At 37.5% G+C, this 21,009-nt stretch overlaps 1 protein-coding gene across 1 annotated transcript in view; it reads left to right on the plus strand.

The window, feature by feature from the left end:
* Positions 1–21,009, plus strand: part of GADL1 (glutamate decarboxylase like 1) — a 103,352-nt gene that overhangs the window by 14,893 nt on the left and 67,450 nt on the right. Inside the window, exons 6-11 of the mRNA XM_014937660.1 lie at positions 732–847; positions 6,534–6,613; positions 6,729–6,783; positions 10,246–10,362; positions 16,236–16,300; positions 16,561–16,642. Of these exons, the coding sequence (XP_014793146.1) occupies positions 732–847; positions 6,534–6,613; positions 6,729–6,783; positions 10,246–10,362; positions 16,236–16,300; positions 16,561–16,642 (515 nt within the window). The remainder of the gene's footprint in view (positions 1–731; positions 848–6,533; positions 6,614–6,728; positions 6,784–10,245; positions 10,363–16,235; positions 16,301–16,560; positions 16,643–21,009) is intronic.

Raw genomic sequence — 21,009 nt, forward strand, 5'->3', positions numbered from 1 at the left:
TCAATAATTCTTAGCTACATGTGAGGAGTAGAAAAATAAACAAACAAAAACCCCCCCCCCCCCCCCTTTTTTTTTTTAAATATATTAATTATATGGATTTTTTTTCATGTCAGATTTGATTTGTGTTTTCAGCAGACTTCTTGCTTCTACTGCAGAATTTCTTAATTAAAACTTACTGAGATACTGTCAAAAGATAAATGAATTGTACTTTTTGTACTAGTTTTATGTAAGGCTTTTTCCTATTATTTTGCTCTTTTAAGTGAATAAAACCTGCCCAGATCTTACCTTGCAGATCTTCTTGTTTCACTCACTTTTTCCTTTTTTTTTCCCATAATGGCCCTTTTCTCCCTATAACACTCTGAGGCCTGGTTGCCCAAAAGGTCTCCTAGACTCTGTGCAGCTGAGCCTGGTGGGGGCAGCTGAACTGGCACTACTTCAGTGTAAATGGGAAGGAGCTGTGCAGGGTGTTCTCTGTCGAGGAGCGCTCTGTTTGGGCACACTTCAGGAAATATCCCCAAAGAGTGTTCAAACCCGCTCTGTTTCCGTGCAGGCTGCAAAGCCCAAAGTTCCTGTTATGTCTGTAGGCTCTTGAGGATGAAATGAGCTATGATGCACGCTAAGGACTAATTCTGTGTTGTTTGTTCCCCCCAGCCTCCCGCGATAGGTCAAGCACTCAGACACGAGGCACGTGCTGGGACTATGGCTAATCTGATATTTGTATGTCTCTGCAGGTGGCTCTGTTTCTAATATGTACGCTATGAACTTAGCAAGATACAGATTTTGTCCCGAGATAAAGGAAAAAGGGCTTTCAGCTTTGCCAAGACTAGTCCTGTTCACTTCAGAAGAGGTAAAAGCAAAACAAAAAAACATTTTTGAACTTTATTTTTCCATGGCTTCAAAATTATATTGTTTGCATATCTGATGGAGGACTGGTACAATAAATTTGTCATCAGTGTATGTAGTGGAATATTGAGCTATGTGGAGAAGTCCGATGGTAAATTTCCCTGCAGAAGTTTCTTTGCCTGCAGAACACAAACACAGGTGTTCCTTCTCTTGGAAATTGCTGATATAAGAATAGGTTGTACGTGGGGCAAAGCCGTAGCAGAATATATGTGGGATGTTGTGGAAGTCTGCAGCATTTGATTTCCCACAGCATAAAGTCTAGTAGGAATCATAAGTAGGTTTTGGATGTCAAAGTTTTTTTCCTGCAGGCTTAATTTGGAATAATCTGAGCACTTGTGGACCTGTGAGACAGCTCTCTGCAGCTTTTGCTCTGCCCTATGTCTGAGTACAGACTGGCTGTGGTAGAGAACCAAAACCACTCTAAAGCATTTTGGAAAAGCGTGCTGGATCTTTAGATAGTTCTTCTTTAAATAATTGAATATGTGTGACTAGTGTTAAAGTTTTTGAATTATTTCTGTTTGAACTGCCTGTGGAAAGTTGAGTTACATTCATACATTTATTCCAAATCTATTTTTTTAATAGGGTTTTCTTCTCTAACCTGAAATTTTAAGAGTTTATCATTTGATTAGTACAGAATTGTTATTAATTCTGACTCCACTGTATAAAGGTCCCAGTGGAAGTGAGAACCTTATTGTAGTAGGGAGTATATAGTTACCAAAATAATTTTAGCTTTAAGTTTATGCTCCAAACAGTTTGCAGTGTAAATAGACAAGAGAGGCTTATTTTGAAGAAGCCTGAGGGATGAAGGTATTGCATAAGTTGTCCAAGACAGCACATATATTTTGGAACGGAATCCAGATGTCCTAAATAAGGGATTTTTTTCCAGGCAAAATGTATTTAGTTTTGTTTTTTTTCTTTCTGAAAAGTGTGTATATGAAATGACATGCCAGTTCATACTTAATCCATCATGCTATATCTTAAAAAATAGCTAAGGAAGAAAAAATGAGGTTGAAACATTTAACGCTTTTGAGATGAAGCATGTAGAATTTTTGTCATGAAGTTGCAAGATCTGATTCTGAGATTTAAATAAAAAGTACACCCTCTTACTCAAAAGTAAACAAGCATTTAATTTAATGACAAGACAAATTCTATTTGATTCACAAAATAAATTTATTTTGGCATCTTTGCTTCACCAGAAACACCCAAACCATAAAACGTACAACTGACAAGGAAAAACAAATCCGTAAATTATTTGTAAGGCAATGCTTTTGATCTCTAATACTTTGCTTGATTCACAAAACCATATTGTCTTCTGTACTCAGTAATCACTTGCTATAAAACTGCCATTTTTAGTAGTTGGGACTATTGCCTGAGATATCTAGTATTTATTCATGATTGTGAGGGACAAGATGTGCATATTTATGTATCCTTATGTTAGGTCCACTTGTACTGAGTCCAAGTTAACATTAACTTTTAGAAGTTTGTTTAGTTCAGATATATGATATTATTGAGAATATATTTAGTGAATGGCCCACACTGAAAAAAAGTATATAAGTGCTTGTGCCACGCTCTTTGTTTTATATTATTTATTTTTATTTTGAGTTACTTTTTTTTGGTGTTTGTCCTGGAGGACATAGATGTGTTTTGCACTGGTTAGGCAAATGATGAAAGAAATCATCCTGAAGATGCTGTTTTCTGTTGAAGTGAATCAGGATAACAGTGTTGGCTTGGAAAAGGCACAAGGCTGTAATGAACTGAGAGTATCGATAAGGAGTCAAAACACATGGCTGCTTAAAGCGCTTGTGTCGTTTTAGGGCTTGGCTTCAACACTGTGCTCAAATGAAATTATTTTTGCCTTGAGTTGCCAAGTCCCAAAGTTTCAGTCTGGCACCTGGCAGACTGAAAGAATTCCTTGCTGTAGAGCAGGGGAATGCACGGACTTGCCAGTGACTTAATTTTATGTGATCTGGAGCTGTATTTTTTGCATGTTCTTGGATAACGTGCAAGTGTCTGGTTAATGTATGGCCTACCCAAATTCCCTTTGTTCCTGCAAGTAAAATGCTTAGCTCCTTAAAATTATGCTGATACACAATGAATGATGTTTATGCTACTACTCCATACTTCTCTTGCTGGACCATTACAGAGTGATTTCTCCTGATACAGTAGCAGTTGTAGAGAAATTGCTATATTTCACTTTCTTGAGGCATGATTTGTGGCTCTGTAGGAGCTGTTGTAGTTAGTCTACCTTTTTATCACTTCTTGCTATTTGGGTCTCATCTGAACTTTATTCTGACCCAAGAATGTATTGCATTGATCTGAAAGGTAGAAATCTGCTGAATTTGAGGTAACTGAGGGTAGAAGAGGATGTGTAAACAGTTGAAATGTGCATGCTGATATGAGCAGTTTTTCAGATGCAATGAAACTCAATTCCTCCCCAGTGCAACTTGATCATGAAAGTAATAAAGTGAGAGAACACAACATTAACTCACCATGCTGTCCCCTGTTGAAATTACAACAGACAAAAATGAGTAATAAAACAATCTCATAATAGTGTAATTGCTTTATGCAATCATGTTTCTAGGAAACTTTTCAAAATCAAGAAAATACAAATTTATCTTCTGTTTTAATGAGCGCACAGGGAAAGTATCTTGTCTTTGCAAATGTTATTAGGAAAAGAAAACTGTGTCTAGCTATAGTTAAAATAGTATGGCAGCAAATCTTAAATGCACTATTCCAATTTGATCTTGTGCTCAAAGGCATTCATTTCTTACTACAAATGGCAACAGATTTAATAATGTGTCCAAACAAACAGAACTGCAAAAGGCAAGGCAAGAGTCATCTGAACTCACAATATTCAAACTTGTTATTTAAAATTGTGTATATAATCTAGATACAAATAATACCTTTTTTTTTTTTGAAAGAGAATTATGAAGAAGAGAATTAGTTGGCACTGCAGCTGCTAAATATTCTCTGGTTTATTTTTTTTTTTTTTAATGCTGTGGTGTAATTTAGCATAACGGCTTTTAGTAATGATAGCAGGAAAAAAAAATACAAATTCTTGTCTGTTTTCAATCAATATAATTGAAAGACTACTTTTTTCATCAAAGACAGTGTATTCCAAGTCTATGTAGCATTATAATTCTTATCCCTTTTCTGTCCTACTGAAGACCTGACAATATTTTCCAAGAGGTGTGGAAGTACCTGTGGAGGTAGCAGCCTGTTTTGTTTTGATATTCCCTTTATTCTTGCCTTTCCCTCTGTTTTTTGGTATAATCTCTCAAAAGAGGCTCAAGCCTCTTTTATCTTTCTCCCAGTCTCCCATACCGTTTTTTATAATAAAATACATGATTTGGTGATTGCCTGCTTACTAGTATACTGAATTTGCAGGTCTACTGTTTCTCAGTTTGGAACAATCTTATTATTCCTGGTGATTCATACCTTTCATTTGTATCTAATGGATAGAAATCAGTGATGGAGGCAACTTGTATTTTAAATGATTCACTAATCGGTTGAAAACGTTTCCAAACTCTACTGAACAACACACAGTAGCTCTACAATCATTATTACCATTATTGATTTAATTTGATGTAATGTAAGACTAATTATCCACCTATGTATCTTATTATTCTGAAGTCTAAATGAATGAGCCCTAATGGCTCTGTGGATGTGTCATGTTACAAAAATAAGCTTTCTTAAAACTACTTTATAGTATCAGGCAGTGTTTTGTATGCCTTTATTTTAAAAGTAGGTGATAGTGGGGGAAACCTTCTTGTCAAAAAGAAAAAGAGCCCTTTGAGATCATCCATCTCATCAAAATAAGCGTGACAGGCTTTAATACCGTTAATATATTCATACCCACACATTAAAATGTTGTACATTTTTCATAATTATGTTCTGAAGTAACTGCATTTGTGTGAACTCTCTGGAAGAAAATGGAATTAATTAACCACCTGGCTTCACCTCCTGTATGAAAAGTAACAATTCTAGACATCTTCACGGTTGCTGGAATATGGTTATTTTAACTCTTCAGTAATAATGTGAAAAAGAGCCAATTTTATTTTTTGAGAAGAGCAGTGGTAAACCAAGGCTTGGATGATCTTGATTCTGAGAACTGTGTAGTCCTATGAGGTGCTGCATAGTCTCAAAACTGACTCCATTGCTGTGAACGAGTAGGCATTTGGCATGCTGCAGGTTGTTCACAGTGGTCTTGACATTTAAAAATAACTCCAGATTAAGAAGGTTACTGTATCTTGAGTTCCCAGGCTAATCTTGAAGATGGATTAAGTTGAGATCAGCATACTCTTATTCTGGAATAGTACAAAATGTTCTTACGCTAGATTAACAGCATCCACCATAGAGCAGGTCCTTATAGAAGTGAATGTTGGAAATATGGTAAGATATACCTTGACTATTTGTTTAACAGAAGAAAAACTTGTAAAAAAAATATGGATTGTACTGTATGCTTGGTTATCCTTCTCACCAGAGCCATTTTACCACAATCTGATTTAATAAAACACCTGTTTCTAACATTATTTAAGCAGGTGAAGGAGTCTCTTCTTTTACACTTACTTCAAGGTTTCATACAGTAATGCCCTTTATTCAATGCAAAGTGGGCTGTGTATATTTGTAATCATTCAAAGATGCCTCTGTGACAAAACCTAGCTAAAATAGTTTGCTGAAACAGTAGCTTCATTTTCTGGAAAGTGCAGGCTGGTCCAGACTCAAACCTTTTGCAAAATCCATATTTATTTAAAGACTTTTGAAGATGTGCTTACACCCAGTCTAAAGTTTGCTTGCTTTTGTAATGGCTACTAAGATCCACATTCAGTTGAACAACCTTGATATATCTAAAGACCGAGATTTTTGGGTCTGTCTGCAGACACAGGGCTTTGAAAGCCTTGGAAGTCCCAGCTGTACCACAAGACTTTGGTAAGAACTGGGACTTGAGCTCCTTGATCCTATGAACAAAGTTGCTGGATCAGGCCAAAGGTCAGTTTAGTATAGTATCCTCTTAGGCAGTGGAAAACAGCTGATGTTTAGAGAAAGCATATAGAAAAATCACAAGGATAAAGTGATAAAAGCCTTATATATATATCATAAATACACCCTAATTAAGGATCTATTTTCCAAGGAGTGGTGCTTTTGGAGTTTCAGACCTATGGGTTGCTTCTAGGCTATTGAGTTCAGTAGCCTTTGGACCTTTCTTCTCTTGCGTTTCCTGACTCTTACACTCATTGATTCTTTTGGCTCAGTTCTATTAAAACATCTTGAAACAATTAATTCTTCCCTGATGACACTTCAAAATTTCTATTTTTCATTCTAATGTAGACCCAGCTTTAAAAAAATTGTATGGAACAAAGCTTTTTATTTTTTTTTAAGCTCACCTTTTAAATATCCATGTGCAGGTGCACATCTTCTTGTGTTTTATTTTCCCCAGCCTTCAGTGTGTGGCATTAATTGTTAAATGGAAGATGGTCTTGGTGCTGTGTAGCTTTGTCAGTTTACTTTTTGTGCTAGGATATGCTGTTGTCATGACTGTTAGCTTTCAGTGTCACTGTTCCCTATACTAAGGAATTTTTCTTTCGTTTTAGTTGCGTACTCACTTTTTTTCCTTCCTCTTTCATTTACAGTGTCATTACTCCATGAAGAAGGCAGCCTCTTTCCTGGGTATTGGTACGGAGAATGTTTACTTCATCAAAACAGATGAAAGGTAAGCAAGCAAAAGCCATGGCTGTGCTCTCTGAGGCTTTTTAAAATACAGTAGTGCTGTACATAACCAACCTATTTGAATGTAACTGAAAAAGTTTTAAATCTGTGTCCCTTAGAGGTAAGATGATACCTGAGGAACTGGAGAAACAAGTCCAGCGGGCGAGGAAAGAGGTGAGAGGGGGAGAGAGAGGAAGAGTGTATGCAGATTGTGTCCTTGTGTCTGAGTGAAAGGAAGGAAAACTGAGTGAGTGAAATCTTAAAAATAGGGCAGTTAATCTAACAGTGTCTTTCTTACAGGTGCAATCTTTTTGCCACAAACTTGTGAAACAAGTCAAGACTTTTAGGTTCTACACTCTTATGAGGGAGAAAAATTCTGCAGGGTATTTACTACTAATGAAAGTTCTGAGTAAAACACTGTTCTGAAGTATTTACCTTGTTTCTTCTAGGATCTCTTTTTGCCCTTGATCCTTTTTTTAAATGGATGCAGTATTTGTTTTCCTTAAATGGTAAATGAAAACTGTAGTTTTTTCAGTAATTCCATCAGCTATTGTCCTCTACAGTGAGCAAGATCTGTAGCATGTGGCTTAGTCTCTAAAACTATGATGCAAGCTAAAAGTGCTAAATTTGGTCCTTTCTGGCATTGTAGAAAAAGTGCAGGGATGCCATCTTGTGCCCCTTTCCCCCCAGGAACTTTACCAAGTAGAAAGTCAAAGGCCAGCATTTGGAAATGTACTCATGTGTGTGTTTCAACAACATTAACATACATTCCCACAATCTGTAAGCACTTAATATAGTCAACATAACTTACTTTAGACAGCTTGGAGGACTGAATGTGAATTCTAAGACATGGAGCATCTTCTTTTTGCTTGATTACCTCACCTTATTTCTCACTTCCAGTTTGTCCATCAAAGCAGTAGAATTCAGATCTCAGCCCTTGGTCCACAATCTGTGAATACCAAGCAATTAGTGTAATGTCCATGGTGTGGATGATGCCTACTGTGGAATGTTACCTTGAGAAACCCAGATTTGTGGCTGATAGGAAAGCCAAGGCAGTGCTCTCTTGTCATGCACTGCCATGGCCACAACAGCTTTCACTAAGATCTGATTAAGATACATCATCTGCCAAACAACCATCTCTTCTTTGAGTTTCATGCTAGATAGAGTAACTATTGATACTTGGTGGCCCTAATGACCTAGCGAACTCTCATGCTTGCCTCTTTCTGTACTTCACGTTATCTGTGGAAGACACCCTGTACTTTCTCATTTGAACAACCTGGGGGGGTGACGGGAGAAGGACTGAAGTAAAATAGAGCAAGAAGAAGCAGGCTGACAGGAGAACGAGCTCTTTATTCTTGCAAAAACAGAATTCTTATTTGTTGATGTAACAATGAATTTACTAGTTCTTTGAAAGAAATCCTCTGGTATCTATGATTTTTTTTTTTTTTTTTTTTTTTTTATAAAAAGGTCAACCTCAGTATGGTGCTCTGCAATTTAAAAACTAATGTTCTATATTATAAAGTTTGGCTTACAGGAGAATACTATTTCAGTTGCATTTTAATGAAAGTTACAGGTATATTGGAAGGGTTTTTTTCAAACTCTGATTTCATCAGAGTTTCAGTAAGTGTGTCTGTCCTTGATAAAGCGCTACTTTACAACTTTTATAGAAAGACACTTGAGTGAATTACAGTAAACAATCTAATGACTCTAGACAACAGAGGATGTATTAGCTAGTGATAGGAGCACAAAATGATCGCTGACTATGATAACAAGAATCTTAGGCCTCTTTAGAGAATTTAGTCAGGAAGATTTATTTAACTATATTGTTAGTAAGAATAAAAGTATAATTCCCTTCTTTGCAGGAAAAATGTAATGGTAACGATCTTTGGAATTTGTGGAGATCCTAGACTTGTCCCCATACTCAGTCATGTTACCTACTGGCTGCTGGGGACCTTTGACTTTGATATAGCTGTGGGAGAAAATTGATGAGAAAGCTAACAGAAACTTGGTGCAGCAAATATATCCTTGTGTCGCTTGCAAGCGTTTTGTACTTGAGCTTCTGGCTGGTTTGTAAGTTTGATTGACTTTTGTGGTAGGTTGTACTAGGAATGAATTACCAAGAAGAGAATTATAGGCTGGTAATTCTTTGTGAATGTATGGGATTAATTTAAACTCACTCCAAGGTTACTTTTCACTGCTTCAGCAATTTGTAAAGAAATTTTAAAATACAAATAAATCATAATTATGAACGATTCTGACAGTCTTCTATACTGTTAAAGAAGTATAAAACTGTCAGAGTGTAAACGTGATTCAAGCCTGTCTCTGTAGGTAGATGTTCAAAAGTGGCAACACTTTTTTTTTTTTTTTTTTAAATGAGAGAGATCAGATTTCAGCTGAAGTGAAGATGCATAAGACTCATGTAGAGTTTGATTTTTCAGCTGATGTCTGATTTCAGTGAAGCTAGATTGAGTTACATCAGCAGAGAGACTTGTATCATCTGAGAGATTTAATTCATGGCAAATGAACTCCAGGGATCCCAGATTGTACAATTTAATACAACTTTAGTGCCTTTTCAGTAACTGTGTTGACATGCTGAGGGCCAGATGATGAAACGTGCAGAGGAGTTCCTTCAGCATATATTTACCAGCAAGTGAGACCACACAGTCATTGTTTGGGCTGACGCCCTTAATTCCATGGAGTTGTTATAGACTCCACCAATTCTTTTCATTGTTTCAGTTTCTGCTCCCAAGTAGGCAGAGGCACATACATCCGCAGGGGTATATGACCTAGTCTGTGTATGCCCTAGTCTGCTGTTGTCATTGCACCCCTGGTATTAGTTGAATGGGAAAGCCCTGAGCAAAGCCACTGAAACCAAAATGGATGGCTTGTGAAGATTGTCTGATTCTACCACCTGATGATAGTTTTCCTTATCCCAGCTGTCTAACTTCAAAACTGTCTGCTATTTCCAGTGGTCTCTCTCCTGCTGCTCGGTTCCTGTCTACACCCCTTCCTATTTTCTACACAGGAGCAAGAGAATTGTGCTTTGCTGTAGAGCAGGCATTGGGGTCAGTTAGCGATGACTGTCCCAGTGGCTGTATGTGTTGTGCCAGTGCTGCCTACGGCAAATCATGTTCCCTGACTAAAGGTTCCTCTTCACCAGGCAGAGAATAGGGGCATTGGATAGACAACACAGGTGGAGCCCCTGGAGGAATGAGCCCTTTCCTTGCATGAGCAGCCTGCTGGCTGAGTTAGTAGCTTTATTTTTTAGTCGACGGCAAATATGGTAGTAAAATGTAGAAGACTGAGAAATGAAAATCAGTGTATAGAGAGAGATGTCAAATATCTCATATGTTTTGATCGTGACAAAACTAGCATCTGTCAAAACAGTCTGAAACTGGTGAAATCTGCCCTGGGAGGATGGTGTTAACTGGAAATGGAAAATGCTGCTTTTTAAAGTTTTTTTTTTTTTTTTGAAGTCAGCACTTTTAAATGCAGTACCTTCTGCTGGGAAACTAAAATGTAGACTGTCACATCTTTGTTCTGTATTCCTAGTCCTTTTTATATTTTAGCTTTGCAGATACACTGGAGGAAATGCGCAGTGCAAATGACAATTTTTTGTTTTGAATCCTATTGCAGGGGTCAGCACCATTTCTTGTCTGTGCTACAGCAGGCACAACAGTGCTGGGAGCATTTGATCCTCTGGATAAAATTGCCGATATATGTGAAAAGCATGGCCTCTGGCTCCATGTTGATGTGAGTTTGTATACTGTGTAGTTTTGTTTAGCATTGCTTTTTTATAATTGCTGTTTTTCTTTGACTGTTGATATTTCTCTGTAGGAGTTAGTTGGGTTCTAATAACTTTTTTTTTTTTTTTTTTTTGCATAGAGAACAGAAATTTGTCTCTGTTCTATGTGTTGAAAACCAGCAAATAATTTGGTTGTGACAAGCAGTCAAAGCTATTTTTCCATTGTCAGGATATATTTCAAAATGATTTCAAAATCAATTTCTTCCTTCTTACTACCTCCTAAAAATGCTTCAAGGGTGATTACATACAATAATAACTTCAGATTCATTCCACATTCTGTTGGAGAGTGGACACATTAGAATTGTGGTATATGGGTCATATAGCTTAAAATAAAAGTATATTTCTGACTCAACCAGTTGTAAATTATTCTGTTTCATATTTACAGGTTTGAGTTTCTTGTAGATCTCCTTAAGTTTTCCTAAATTGTTCAGGAATTTTTCTTTTCTCATTTCTTTATAATTTTAGGTTTGGATATTAAAATCCAGTCACGAATCTTTTTTGAATAATCATTGAGCCTTTTTATTACCTGAAAGAGTTAGCTGTAAATGTATTTTTCTAAAACTTGGTCTCTTCATGTTTTCTGAAATTGCGTTCTCTTTATAATTGCAATGCCACTAATCCAGAATGGCTAAACTAAAAGCCATGGAGCAATGAGAGAACCTGGAGCAACATTAATGGAGATTTTTAGACCTGCTCTAAATATTTCAAGTGCTTGTTTAAAGAAGTATTTAAAGAAAAATCACGTAGGCAGGAATGTGCACTTCAAATAAATGACTCAGACATTAATAAAGTTGCTGTATGTGCGAGTCAAAAGTTTTCTTATTGACTTGGAGGCAAAGATGAAGAATTTAGCCCTAGTATTTAAAGTGTCTGCAAAGCCTCCTCATGGCTGTGTGCTGGTGAGAGCAAGGCAGCAGATTTTCAGCAGATGTGCAGCATTCACATATAGGCACCAGTCTCTTGTATGTCTAAATATAGTTGATGGACAGAGGTATGTATTCAGAATCTGTGTTGGATCTTGGGTGAGTTGAATAGACATGGCTGGAGCCATCTCCAATGGCTGCAGGAGGACAATGGGTAGTCTCCTAACCTCCTCCCTGTAGCTGAATAACTAAAGTTAGGTGGGATGAGCCTGGACCATATTCTGAACTGTACTTCATAGGCAGTTGATAGTATTTTGTAAAGAATTAACTTTCAGCTTCCAGCTTTGCCTCATGATAAGCTAAGGTAAAAATATCAGTGAATATCTTAAAGTCAATTTTCTGTTTGAACAGTGACTGTAGTTGTCAGATGTTAATTGATTCCTAGCAGAAGGACAAAGGTACAGTAATAAATTGCATTTATAGTCTGAAAGACCAATTGTTCTGTTAAGATGTGATCCAGGTTATGAACCTCTCAAGAGTTCTTGCGAGTTCTGTCGGTATTTTTTTCCATCTTTCCTTTCTTCTTCTAGGAAGAGTTGAATGGATGGCTGTTTCTTATTTTTTATTTATAGTTTCTAGCTCTATTTATATGAGAATGGTGTATGGGGAAGAGACTGAAAGCTTTCCACATAAATGTTATCAGGCATACATGTATATACAAATGTGCTATGGCAAAATGAGCAGGCTCTAATTCCTGTAACCTTTTTTTCACTCACAGCTCCATTAGAAATAGGATTACCAGAATAATATGTGAAAATGTATAGTGAGACCAGGCATCTGCCATTCAGAAATAGTGTATAAGAAACATAGTTAAGAGTTGGATTTTTTTCTTAGTTTTTAAGCAAGCCTAACGCTTCTAGCCTTATAGGCAAGAATATAATATTTTTGAAAGCTTTGAGGATCTACATTCCTCTGAAAGGCTTGGCTTCTTGTTGAATGGTTTACACATTATGCAGTCTGAGTTATAGCAAGTGAGTACTGCTGTTTGGGCCAGCTGTAACACTGTTCTGATTGTACTGTATCTTTTTTCCTACAAAGATTCAAAACGGGAAGTTCTGTCTAATTTAGGATCCTGTATCGTTGATGGGAATCAGGATTATCTACTGCAAATGGTCTCAAGAGCTGTTTATAAGAGTATGTTATATGAATGTCAGTAGTGGTGTTCCCAGATTTGCAGTGATGTACCTCATTTCAGAATATTTTCTGATCCTGAACATTGATATATTTGCCTTAGGGAGACTCTTTTCATTAAATATGAAATGATAAAGCTCATGATTCTTAGGGAGGGCAAAAGGGAGAACATCAACATAAAATCAGTGGGCTTGGGAAGATAAATTTCAATAAAGAAATAGAAGATAAGCTCTCACATGGAGACAAACCCAAAGACAAAAGGGAGTTAAGGAAAAAGGTTTTTTAAGAAGATAATACCAGTAAGCCCAAACTGTCTCAACAGTCAAGCCATTCAACAGCCTAAGTGCAGAGGCTATAGCCAAGCTTATATTCTGTACATTATAGTAGTCATGCCCACATTCCAGTTGTTTATTGCATTCTATCATAACATCTATGATGCCTTTCTTAATGACTCGTTTTGCATCATCAATATGCACTCAAGCTCCAGCACTTATGTATGTCGTGTACTGTGTTCATGTAGCTTTAAATACTATGTATGAGTACTTCTTCCCAGCTGGGCCTTACTTTGACTATTTTATTCCTATGGCTAGACCAGTACAGAAAATGAGGTTTGACCTATTAGCCTGTGCTTAGGGAGGTAGTTTAATCACACTGCAAACACTGTGATTCCCATTGTTCAGCTGTAAGTGGTTCGTTGCATATGAAACACAGTCATTTTCTCATACCTAGTTACCATTACATTGCATGGGATGTAGTTATAATAATTAACTTTGTGTTTTGAGCTACATTGCTCTCAGCTGGATTTGTCATAAACAAAATGTGTTGATCTAGTTTGATCCATCTACCTCCCTTCTCTAGTCTCATGGATGGAGGAGAAGCAGTTAAATTTATTGTGTCTTGGCAATATCTCATCTGAAAGCCAGAGAAACTGTGCCGAGCTGCAGCTGTGGCAGTCAGTGAAAATCTGGCTGGAAAATTGTACCCAGAGAGCAGTTACCAGTGGTTCACTGCTGAAAGGGGAGAAAATTTTGAGCAGGATTCCACAAAGGTCCATTCTAGGTTAGAAGTTATCTGGGTATTTTCATTATTAACGGGAGATGAAAAAGAATATGCTGACTAAATTTGAAGATGACATAAAACTGCAAGAGGCAGTGGGAGGACAGGATTAGAAATCAAAGAGATCTTGACAGTTTGGAGAAAAAAGTGGAAAAAGTAGGCTACAGTTCAATAAAGACAGAGCTCTAAGTTTAAGCTGTAATAATCAACTGCACAAACACAGGCTGGGGATTGTTGGCTAGACAGCAGATCTTCAGAAGAAGATCTGGGCCTTGCAGTACATCGCAAATCAGTGATTGTAAGCCTTTTCAGAGAGAGTTAAATGTCTTTCAGAATTGAATAAAGAAGATACATAAAATAATTGTCTCTTTCTGCTTGGTGCTCCATCTGCTTTATCTAGATTGTGTCCAAATAAAAAAGCTGTGTTTCAAGAAGGTTAAGGACCTACAGTAAAGATAGATAAGGAAAAGTAGAGCAGTGAGGGCAAACATACCCAGAAACATAAACCATACTGAGAAATTATGACCAATAAGGAAAGATTGAAAGGACTCATGTTATTTAAAGCAGAAAAGACAAACAGACAATACTTAATATTCTACAGATTATTTAAAAGCTGCTGCAAAAAGAAAAGGAATAATCTGTTCCCCTGACCATGGCAGATATGACAAGAGGTAGCACTGTTTAGGACTGACATTTTAAATCCTTAGTGTTGTTATTTTTAAATGCAAATTAAGTGATTAAGCTGTGTAGCTTCAATCATTAGAGGTCTTTAAAAACAGACAAAGCCAGTGATACACAGTCTTATTAAGTGCTTTGGCATTCCTTTTCGGTTTTTGCCAGCCTAGATCCCTAAGTGCTTGGTCTCTGAACTGGGTAAAGAGGCATGGAACACAAATTCTTCTCGTAGTACTGTGGCTCAAGGAGAAATTGAAAGGTGGTGGAAATGCCTGGACACCTAGTAATACCATTCCATGTACAGACGCCTTCGGATGTGAATTTCATAAAGATTTATTATATTTCAGTGAGTTGCTTATAAATTACGAAAATCACAGAATAATTTAGTGACTTGTGTTTATTTAATTATCAAATGAGAGGAGTAAAATTTGTCTATGAATAGGAAATTTGGTTTGATTGTTTTCCCATAACATGGCAAATTTGGTCTGGCTGGAGAAACACAGTTTCAAGTTATAGTTCTGCCACAGGATTACCATGAGGTTTGAGACAAATTATTTTCTTCCTTAGGTCCCACCTGTAGATTTAAGCAGCAGCCCTTTCCTCAGCAAGGATGAGCATGACAACATAAAATATGATGTGGTGCATTAATGTACTGCATTAATGAGAATGACGTGTTAAGACAAGTTATTAACCTTTCATTTCCTTTGTGAGCCTTTATGATTCCTGTCTCCCCAATCTTATTCCTAATGTATGGCCTATGAAGCAAATACTGATGCTAAATTAATAGATCAGCTATTACATCTGTTTCTTTCAAGAAAAAAAGAACAAAAACCAAATAAGTGTGTATTCTCCATGCTTAGGTCAGGAATCTTTCCACTGTGATTTCCTTTTTTCTTTTTTTTTTTTCTTTTTCATTAACCCAAATATATTAATGTTTTTTTAAAATAAGCTGAGACCAAATGTTTTGTGGACTAATGCCTCCTGTGCGTCTCTGAGGAGCCTTGCTTACTTCACAGGGAATTTCCTTAAGTGGGTTCTGCCTGCTTGAACATTGAAAATCCTTTTTTTTTTTTCATATTTAATAATAATTTCTTAAATGTGCTGCATGACATGTCCACTGTTTGCATGTTCTCCCCACCTCTCCCCTGGAGAATATTTAGAACAGTATTCTCAAACAATACTGTTTTTTGAGAACTCAAGATTCACAGCACCTGGTGGGTGAAATCTGATCCTTGCAGAATTCTTGGGTGAGGATCAGCTTCCCTAACTCCAGTTGCCCAGAAATTAAACTTGTGTAATAAAAGCTTGTTGTCTGGGTTTCTTCTATAGTCTATGGAGAGAGACATCTGCAAAAGGTGTCACCCAAAGACAGGTATCTAGAATAGATGATGCTCAATAAAGGGGGTTCAGTGGAGAGCTCCTTACTACAGTAACTTAAATGACTCTGAGACCACACACTAAGTTCTTAGTTGACCTGAAGGGGATGTGATGAGTCTTACTCCATTTTAATGTTAGTTGGATTGCTGGTAACAGAAATGCTGCTGTTTCCTACTCACTTACTTCTCTTTTTCTATCCAGACTCTGTGGAAAATCTGACTAGAGGTTGTCATTCTCTACTGTTTCCCTTGTGAATGTCTGAGAAGGGAAATGGCTAGCAGGAAGAAGATATGCAAAAGGAGGTTTTCTGCTCTCTCTGCTTAGGTTTAGGCTGGGGGAAAGGAAGCACCTGTGGCTCATTATCAGGAATGGGTCTGGTTGTGGGAGAGCACTTCAGTTCATCTCCTTGGTTACTGAGAAGGGACAGTGTAGTCTGTGGCTCACGGAGGAGCTGATGGTTTGTGCCATTATTTTAGGCATAGCCCCAGACTGCCATCTTTATTTCAGTAGATGATACTAAAAGCAAAATTTAGTCCACTGACTGTTTAGTAAACTAATTTTTAAATGAGATAAAACATCTTCAGAAATTAATAATTGAAACATGATCAATATAACTTTATACAAATAATATTGTCTTGGCTCTGTACATGTTCCAACAGGCTTCTTGGGGTGGCTCAGCTTTGATATCGAGGAAGCATTGCAGACTTCTTCATGGCATCCACAGGTAAGTCAATTTAGTTCATGGGCACATTTACCAGAGACTGAGGTGGAAGTTGTGTGGCCTGTTGGCCTCCAGGAGAGCTGCATTTTCCAAAATACATATTAATACTAATTAGAGAAATATCTGAATCTATGGGGGTTTGGGTGAAAAAAATGGGAAATCCAATTTGTCTGCTTGGATTGTGTTGGCTGTGTTTGATTCTCTAGTACCAATGATTATAGGTGCAATTTCCATCTCCCTTCTTCTATTTATAAATTTTGCAGGGCTGATTCTGTCGCCTGGAATCCCCATAAAATGCTGTTGGCAGGAATCCAGTGCTGTGCTCTTCTGGTGAAAGATAACTCTGTAAGTCCTCCTGCCTTTTTTTTTTTTTTTTCTCCTTTCTTTTAATGTGGTAGGCTGCCATTGCTGTAATATGGAAGTGGAAATAATTAGAAAACAATTGCAAGTCAGTTTTACTACACTGCAGGGCAAAGGCTGAATGATATTATTTTTAATTTCACCACAAAATTAATAAAGGGTGAATAAGAGAGCAAGGTCAAACCAATCCAAGTCACTCTACTCACCAGTTGTCAAACTTTGCAGCTGGTGCTCTTGCTAGTTAACTTCTGTACCTGATTTGCTTTCAGAGTTGGGTGTTTTGTCACCTGGGTCTACAGCACTTAAACACTGAGCTTGTCAAAGTCCTCAGAATAGCTGTCATCCATTGGGACTGCAGCAGCACTGCATCTCCCTTTGAAGTACGCAGAGCTCCTCTTCGCATCCCCTTACGTGGGTGCACCAGAGTGGAAAAGGAGAGGGTTAGGAGCTGGATCACAAGCAGGAAAAGGTGCTGAGCCTTCTTTCCTCACTCTACTAGCTCTTCCTTATCACCAGGGTGACTTCGGCTTTCCAAAAGCTGTGATTAATTAAAAGGTCTAGCAAGCAAACAAGAGAGCTCTGGTCTCAGGTGGCACAAAAGTGAGATGAGTCTGCAATGTGGTAGAAGTCCCTGCTTATATCTTTGTGGAATTCTATTTTAATGAGAAAAACAGTAAGAGGTCAATTATTTCAAGGCCCATTTCAAACTCAGCCTGCTAGAATTTATGCCCGTTGTCCACCACTAGGACTGAGTTTTAGCTCATGCTTCATAGGTTGTGAATGACTGAACATCATGAAGATATGGAGCCCCTGAGGTTTGCATCACTATTTTGTGGCAATGGTTTGTAAATCACTTTTATAAATCTATGTCAAAACAGCTGATAGTTTCTATTCAGCTGCTAGTCCTTAGCTATTCCTGTAATTGGTTATTGATTTCTGGTAGTAAGAACTGATGAAGACCAGAGAACATAGATGCTAATTGGTGCTCTCTTGGAGCTGATTGCTCCAAGTCAGGGGTGAGATATGGCAGGAGAGCAAGGAGAAGTGTGCCTTCTCATTCCCTTAGACTAGTGTCTGTGGGATTAAAGAGGATTAGACTCCAGGACTACTCGTCCATCACTTCATCTTTATTCCAGGATGAAAAACAAGCAGAATGAAGTTATTGACTAAGATTAATGTGGTGTCTTAATTGCAGGCTTGAGAGGAATTCAGTGTTGTATTTTTAACTAATTAGGCCCAGTACCTAGATATAGCCCCAGGTAATGATTAGTCAACTTGGGCTGCATAGTGGAAATTTCTCAGGAAGAAAGAAGAAAGAAATGGAGAAGGATGAAATATTCTAGCTGTCCTGGCATTAAGAGTCACTTTACAAACTCTGTTCCAACTTCAGGGCTCTGGCAGCCTTTCTGTTTTCTCCTTCCATTGAGTGTAATGTCTGGTAGAGCAATCGTATTCCACTTCAAAATCACAGCCAGGCAATGTTGTGCAGGAAATACTTGTAGAGCTGAATCGCAGGCTGTTGAATGGTGAAAACGTGTATTACTGATCATACAATCAGATCCTATTGTACAGTGAGACGTGTTCTGGGAAGTAGAAGATTTCTTTGCATAGGGACGAGAGGGGTTTAACTTTGTCTTTAATTCCTGGAAAATTGGCACTGACATGTTTTGTGTATGTGCCAGCGTAGTCTTTATATGCAAACAGAAGCACATACAAATTTGAGTACTTTCTCATCAGCTTTTTTAAAGTGTTGGAATATAAATCTTTAAGAAAAAAGATCAAATGCATATTTAAGACACTTTGGCAGAAAGGCCTTGCTTCACTTTGATCCTCTCCCTAGCAGATCTGGAGCAGGCAGCTGGACCCAGTTTTCCATTAAAAATGCTCTTTTGATACCAGTAAGAGTATGGAAGAGTACATGTATCGGTCGGTTCCTCTCTTTGGAACTTGTTCCACTGCTCCAAAATTACATAAATACACATAGCTGCAAAGGAAGCACACGTTTATATGTGAACATAATTCCTTCACACTGTTGTTAGGATGCTTCAGTGGGAGCTGGATCCTGAGGTGGGACCTGGAAAAGTTTGGCACATGTTGCTGTGCTAGTGAGTGTGCAAGGAACCTCAGGTAGTTTCTGAAGTGGTGAATTCTGCAGAAAATCATCAGCAAAATGTTAAGGATGGGTGTTTAAGTCCCATTTATGAATCAAGCCCTAGCTCCCTTTGACGGTCTGATTAAGAAAGTTTCGCTAGCCTGTCTTCCCATTTGCTTTGGGGTCCATTTGGAAACTATGGACTTCCTCAGGATTAGGGTTAGGTGATTATAAGTGGACAAATGAAAGGTTTATCAGGCATTGGAACAGGGAAAGGTTGAGTCACCATCACTGGAGGTATTTAGAAGACATGTAGATGTACTGCTAGGGACATGGTTTAGTGGTGGACTTGGCAGTGTTAGGTCTATGATCGGACTCAATGATCTTAAAGGTCTTTTCCAACCTAAATGATTCTGCGATTCTATAAATAGACCCCTTCAGTTTTTCATATATATATAGGAATAGATTGTTTAACAAGCTCAAGCTTTGTATTTTACTTGATGTAAGAAAAGATAGGCTTTAGGAGGAGTCATCAATTTCCGCTGTAGTGACACCTTGATTTCGCATTAGCAAAAGTAATAGTTACTGGTTTTGTCTGGTTTGGGGTTTTTTGCCACATGGGATCAATAAATCTACCTGGTTTAGTAGTGTTAATAGGCTTAAGGCATTGCAGCTAGGTGATTAGAATGAAACATTGTATTTAAATATTTTGCTAGACAGATTTTTTTTTTTTTAAAGGAATAAACTGCAGTGAGATGCCAATAAAAGAGTGTCTTTCAGACTTAGTAAACAAAATTGACATGATTTCTGAAGAAGGTAGAGATAGAATAGAGAAATGCGTGTTTGACTTGATTAGAAGGAAGGAACGTTTTCACCAAAGGGAAAGAGCAACTGGTTAATCCTCTGTAAAAACTCAGATCAGTTACAGCAGTTCTTCAGTGCTTAAAGCACTCAAGAAATGCACAGGTATCCCTTTCTCACTGCCGTACCCTGAGTAACTTTCATCACTTTTGTAATGAGATGGAATTGGTCAGAAAACGCTTGTATTGCTGTGGTGTGGATGGCAGTGATTGTTTAAACACAAAGCTAGATGGACCGATGTTCTCAAAACATTAGTGAATCAACCCTGTTCTTACGTGGTCTTAAAATGCTGTGAATCAGTCTTGGGTTGTTAGGACCACAGAACTACTCTGATTTGTCCTTGCTATCCATGTACATGTGAATATTATTACCATATAGAGAACTAAATGTTTAACACAGATGCTGAAGTTCTATGACTCATTCAAGTGTAGCGCTAGGTTAGGTAATTAGTAACCAATTCTAAATAATGACCAGAATTTTCACTTATTAAGTAAAAATAAAGTCTCAAAGAATGTAGCTAATGAAGGCCCAGTTTAGTACAGGATCTAATTGATTGAGGTGGTGATGGTAGCCATCTACAATGTAATCTCTTCTTCATCATTAGCAGTATCACAAAGATATTTACTTCCCTGATTTCTTTCCAGGGCAGCTGCAGGAAATACTCTGTTCCCATTGCTTTCTCCTTAGGGTTAGCACAAGTGAGAGCTCCTTCTCACCTCTTGAAATGAATTACAGGGGTGAACTTTTGCACACCACTGCTTTTGAGACTTTTCAAGTACGCCATTTAAGAGACTGTCCTTATTGCTTTAGATGAGGCAAATCGGGAAGATATTTGTCTTGGGGGAAAAAAGATGTTTTGTTAATGAAAATGAACTTCACTTTTAGCTAGCAGTGGAAATGAAAAGAGACCCAAAGACTTGCTGTAGGTGTGTTCAATGAGAAAAAATACATTGAGTTATGAAACTGAAACTCATATATTGATTTTGGTATCAATAATTATTCATTTATTTGCCATTAAATAGAACACACGGCAACTATCCATAGACTTCATGGAATCCAAAGGCTATTTGAAACTTCATAGTGGACTGGGGCCTCTATGAAAATAGTATTTCCGTTTTCTAAACTTTAACAGCCCCAGTGTAAGATAGAATACTACCATTAGTCTCTATACGAAGAGTAGAAAGATAAAAGATGGTGAAGAAAGAATCTCAAACTTGTCAAATGGGGCAGTTATAATGAAATTTTTGAATTCTTCCAAACAGATGGGGCAACTCAGTTACTGTGTGGAAAACTGTTGGGGTCTTCCTGGGACTGAGAATGTTGAGTTATAAAGCATAATTTTTCTTTTTTTTTTTTTTTTTTTTTTTACCTTTTTTACTTTTCCATTTTTTTACTATTT

This window comes from Calidris pugnax, unplaced genomic scaffold (assembly GCF_001431845.1).
Source record: "Calidris pugnax isolate Ruff unplaced genomic scaffold, ASM143184v1 scaffold11, whole genome shotgun sequence".
Taxonomy (NCBI): domain Eukaryota; kingdom Metazoa; phylum Chordata; class Aves; order Charadriiformes; family Scolopacidae; genus Calidris; species Calidris pugnax.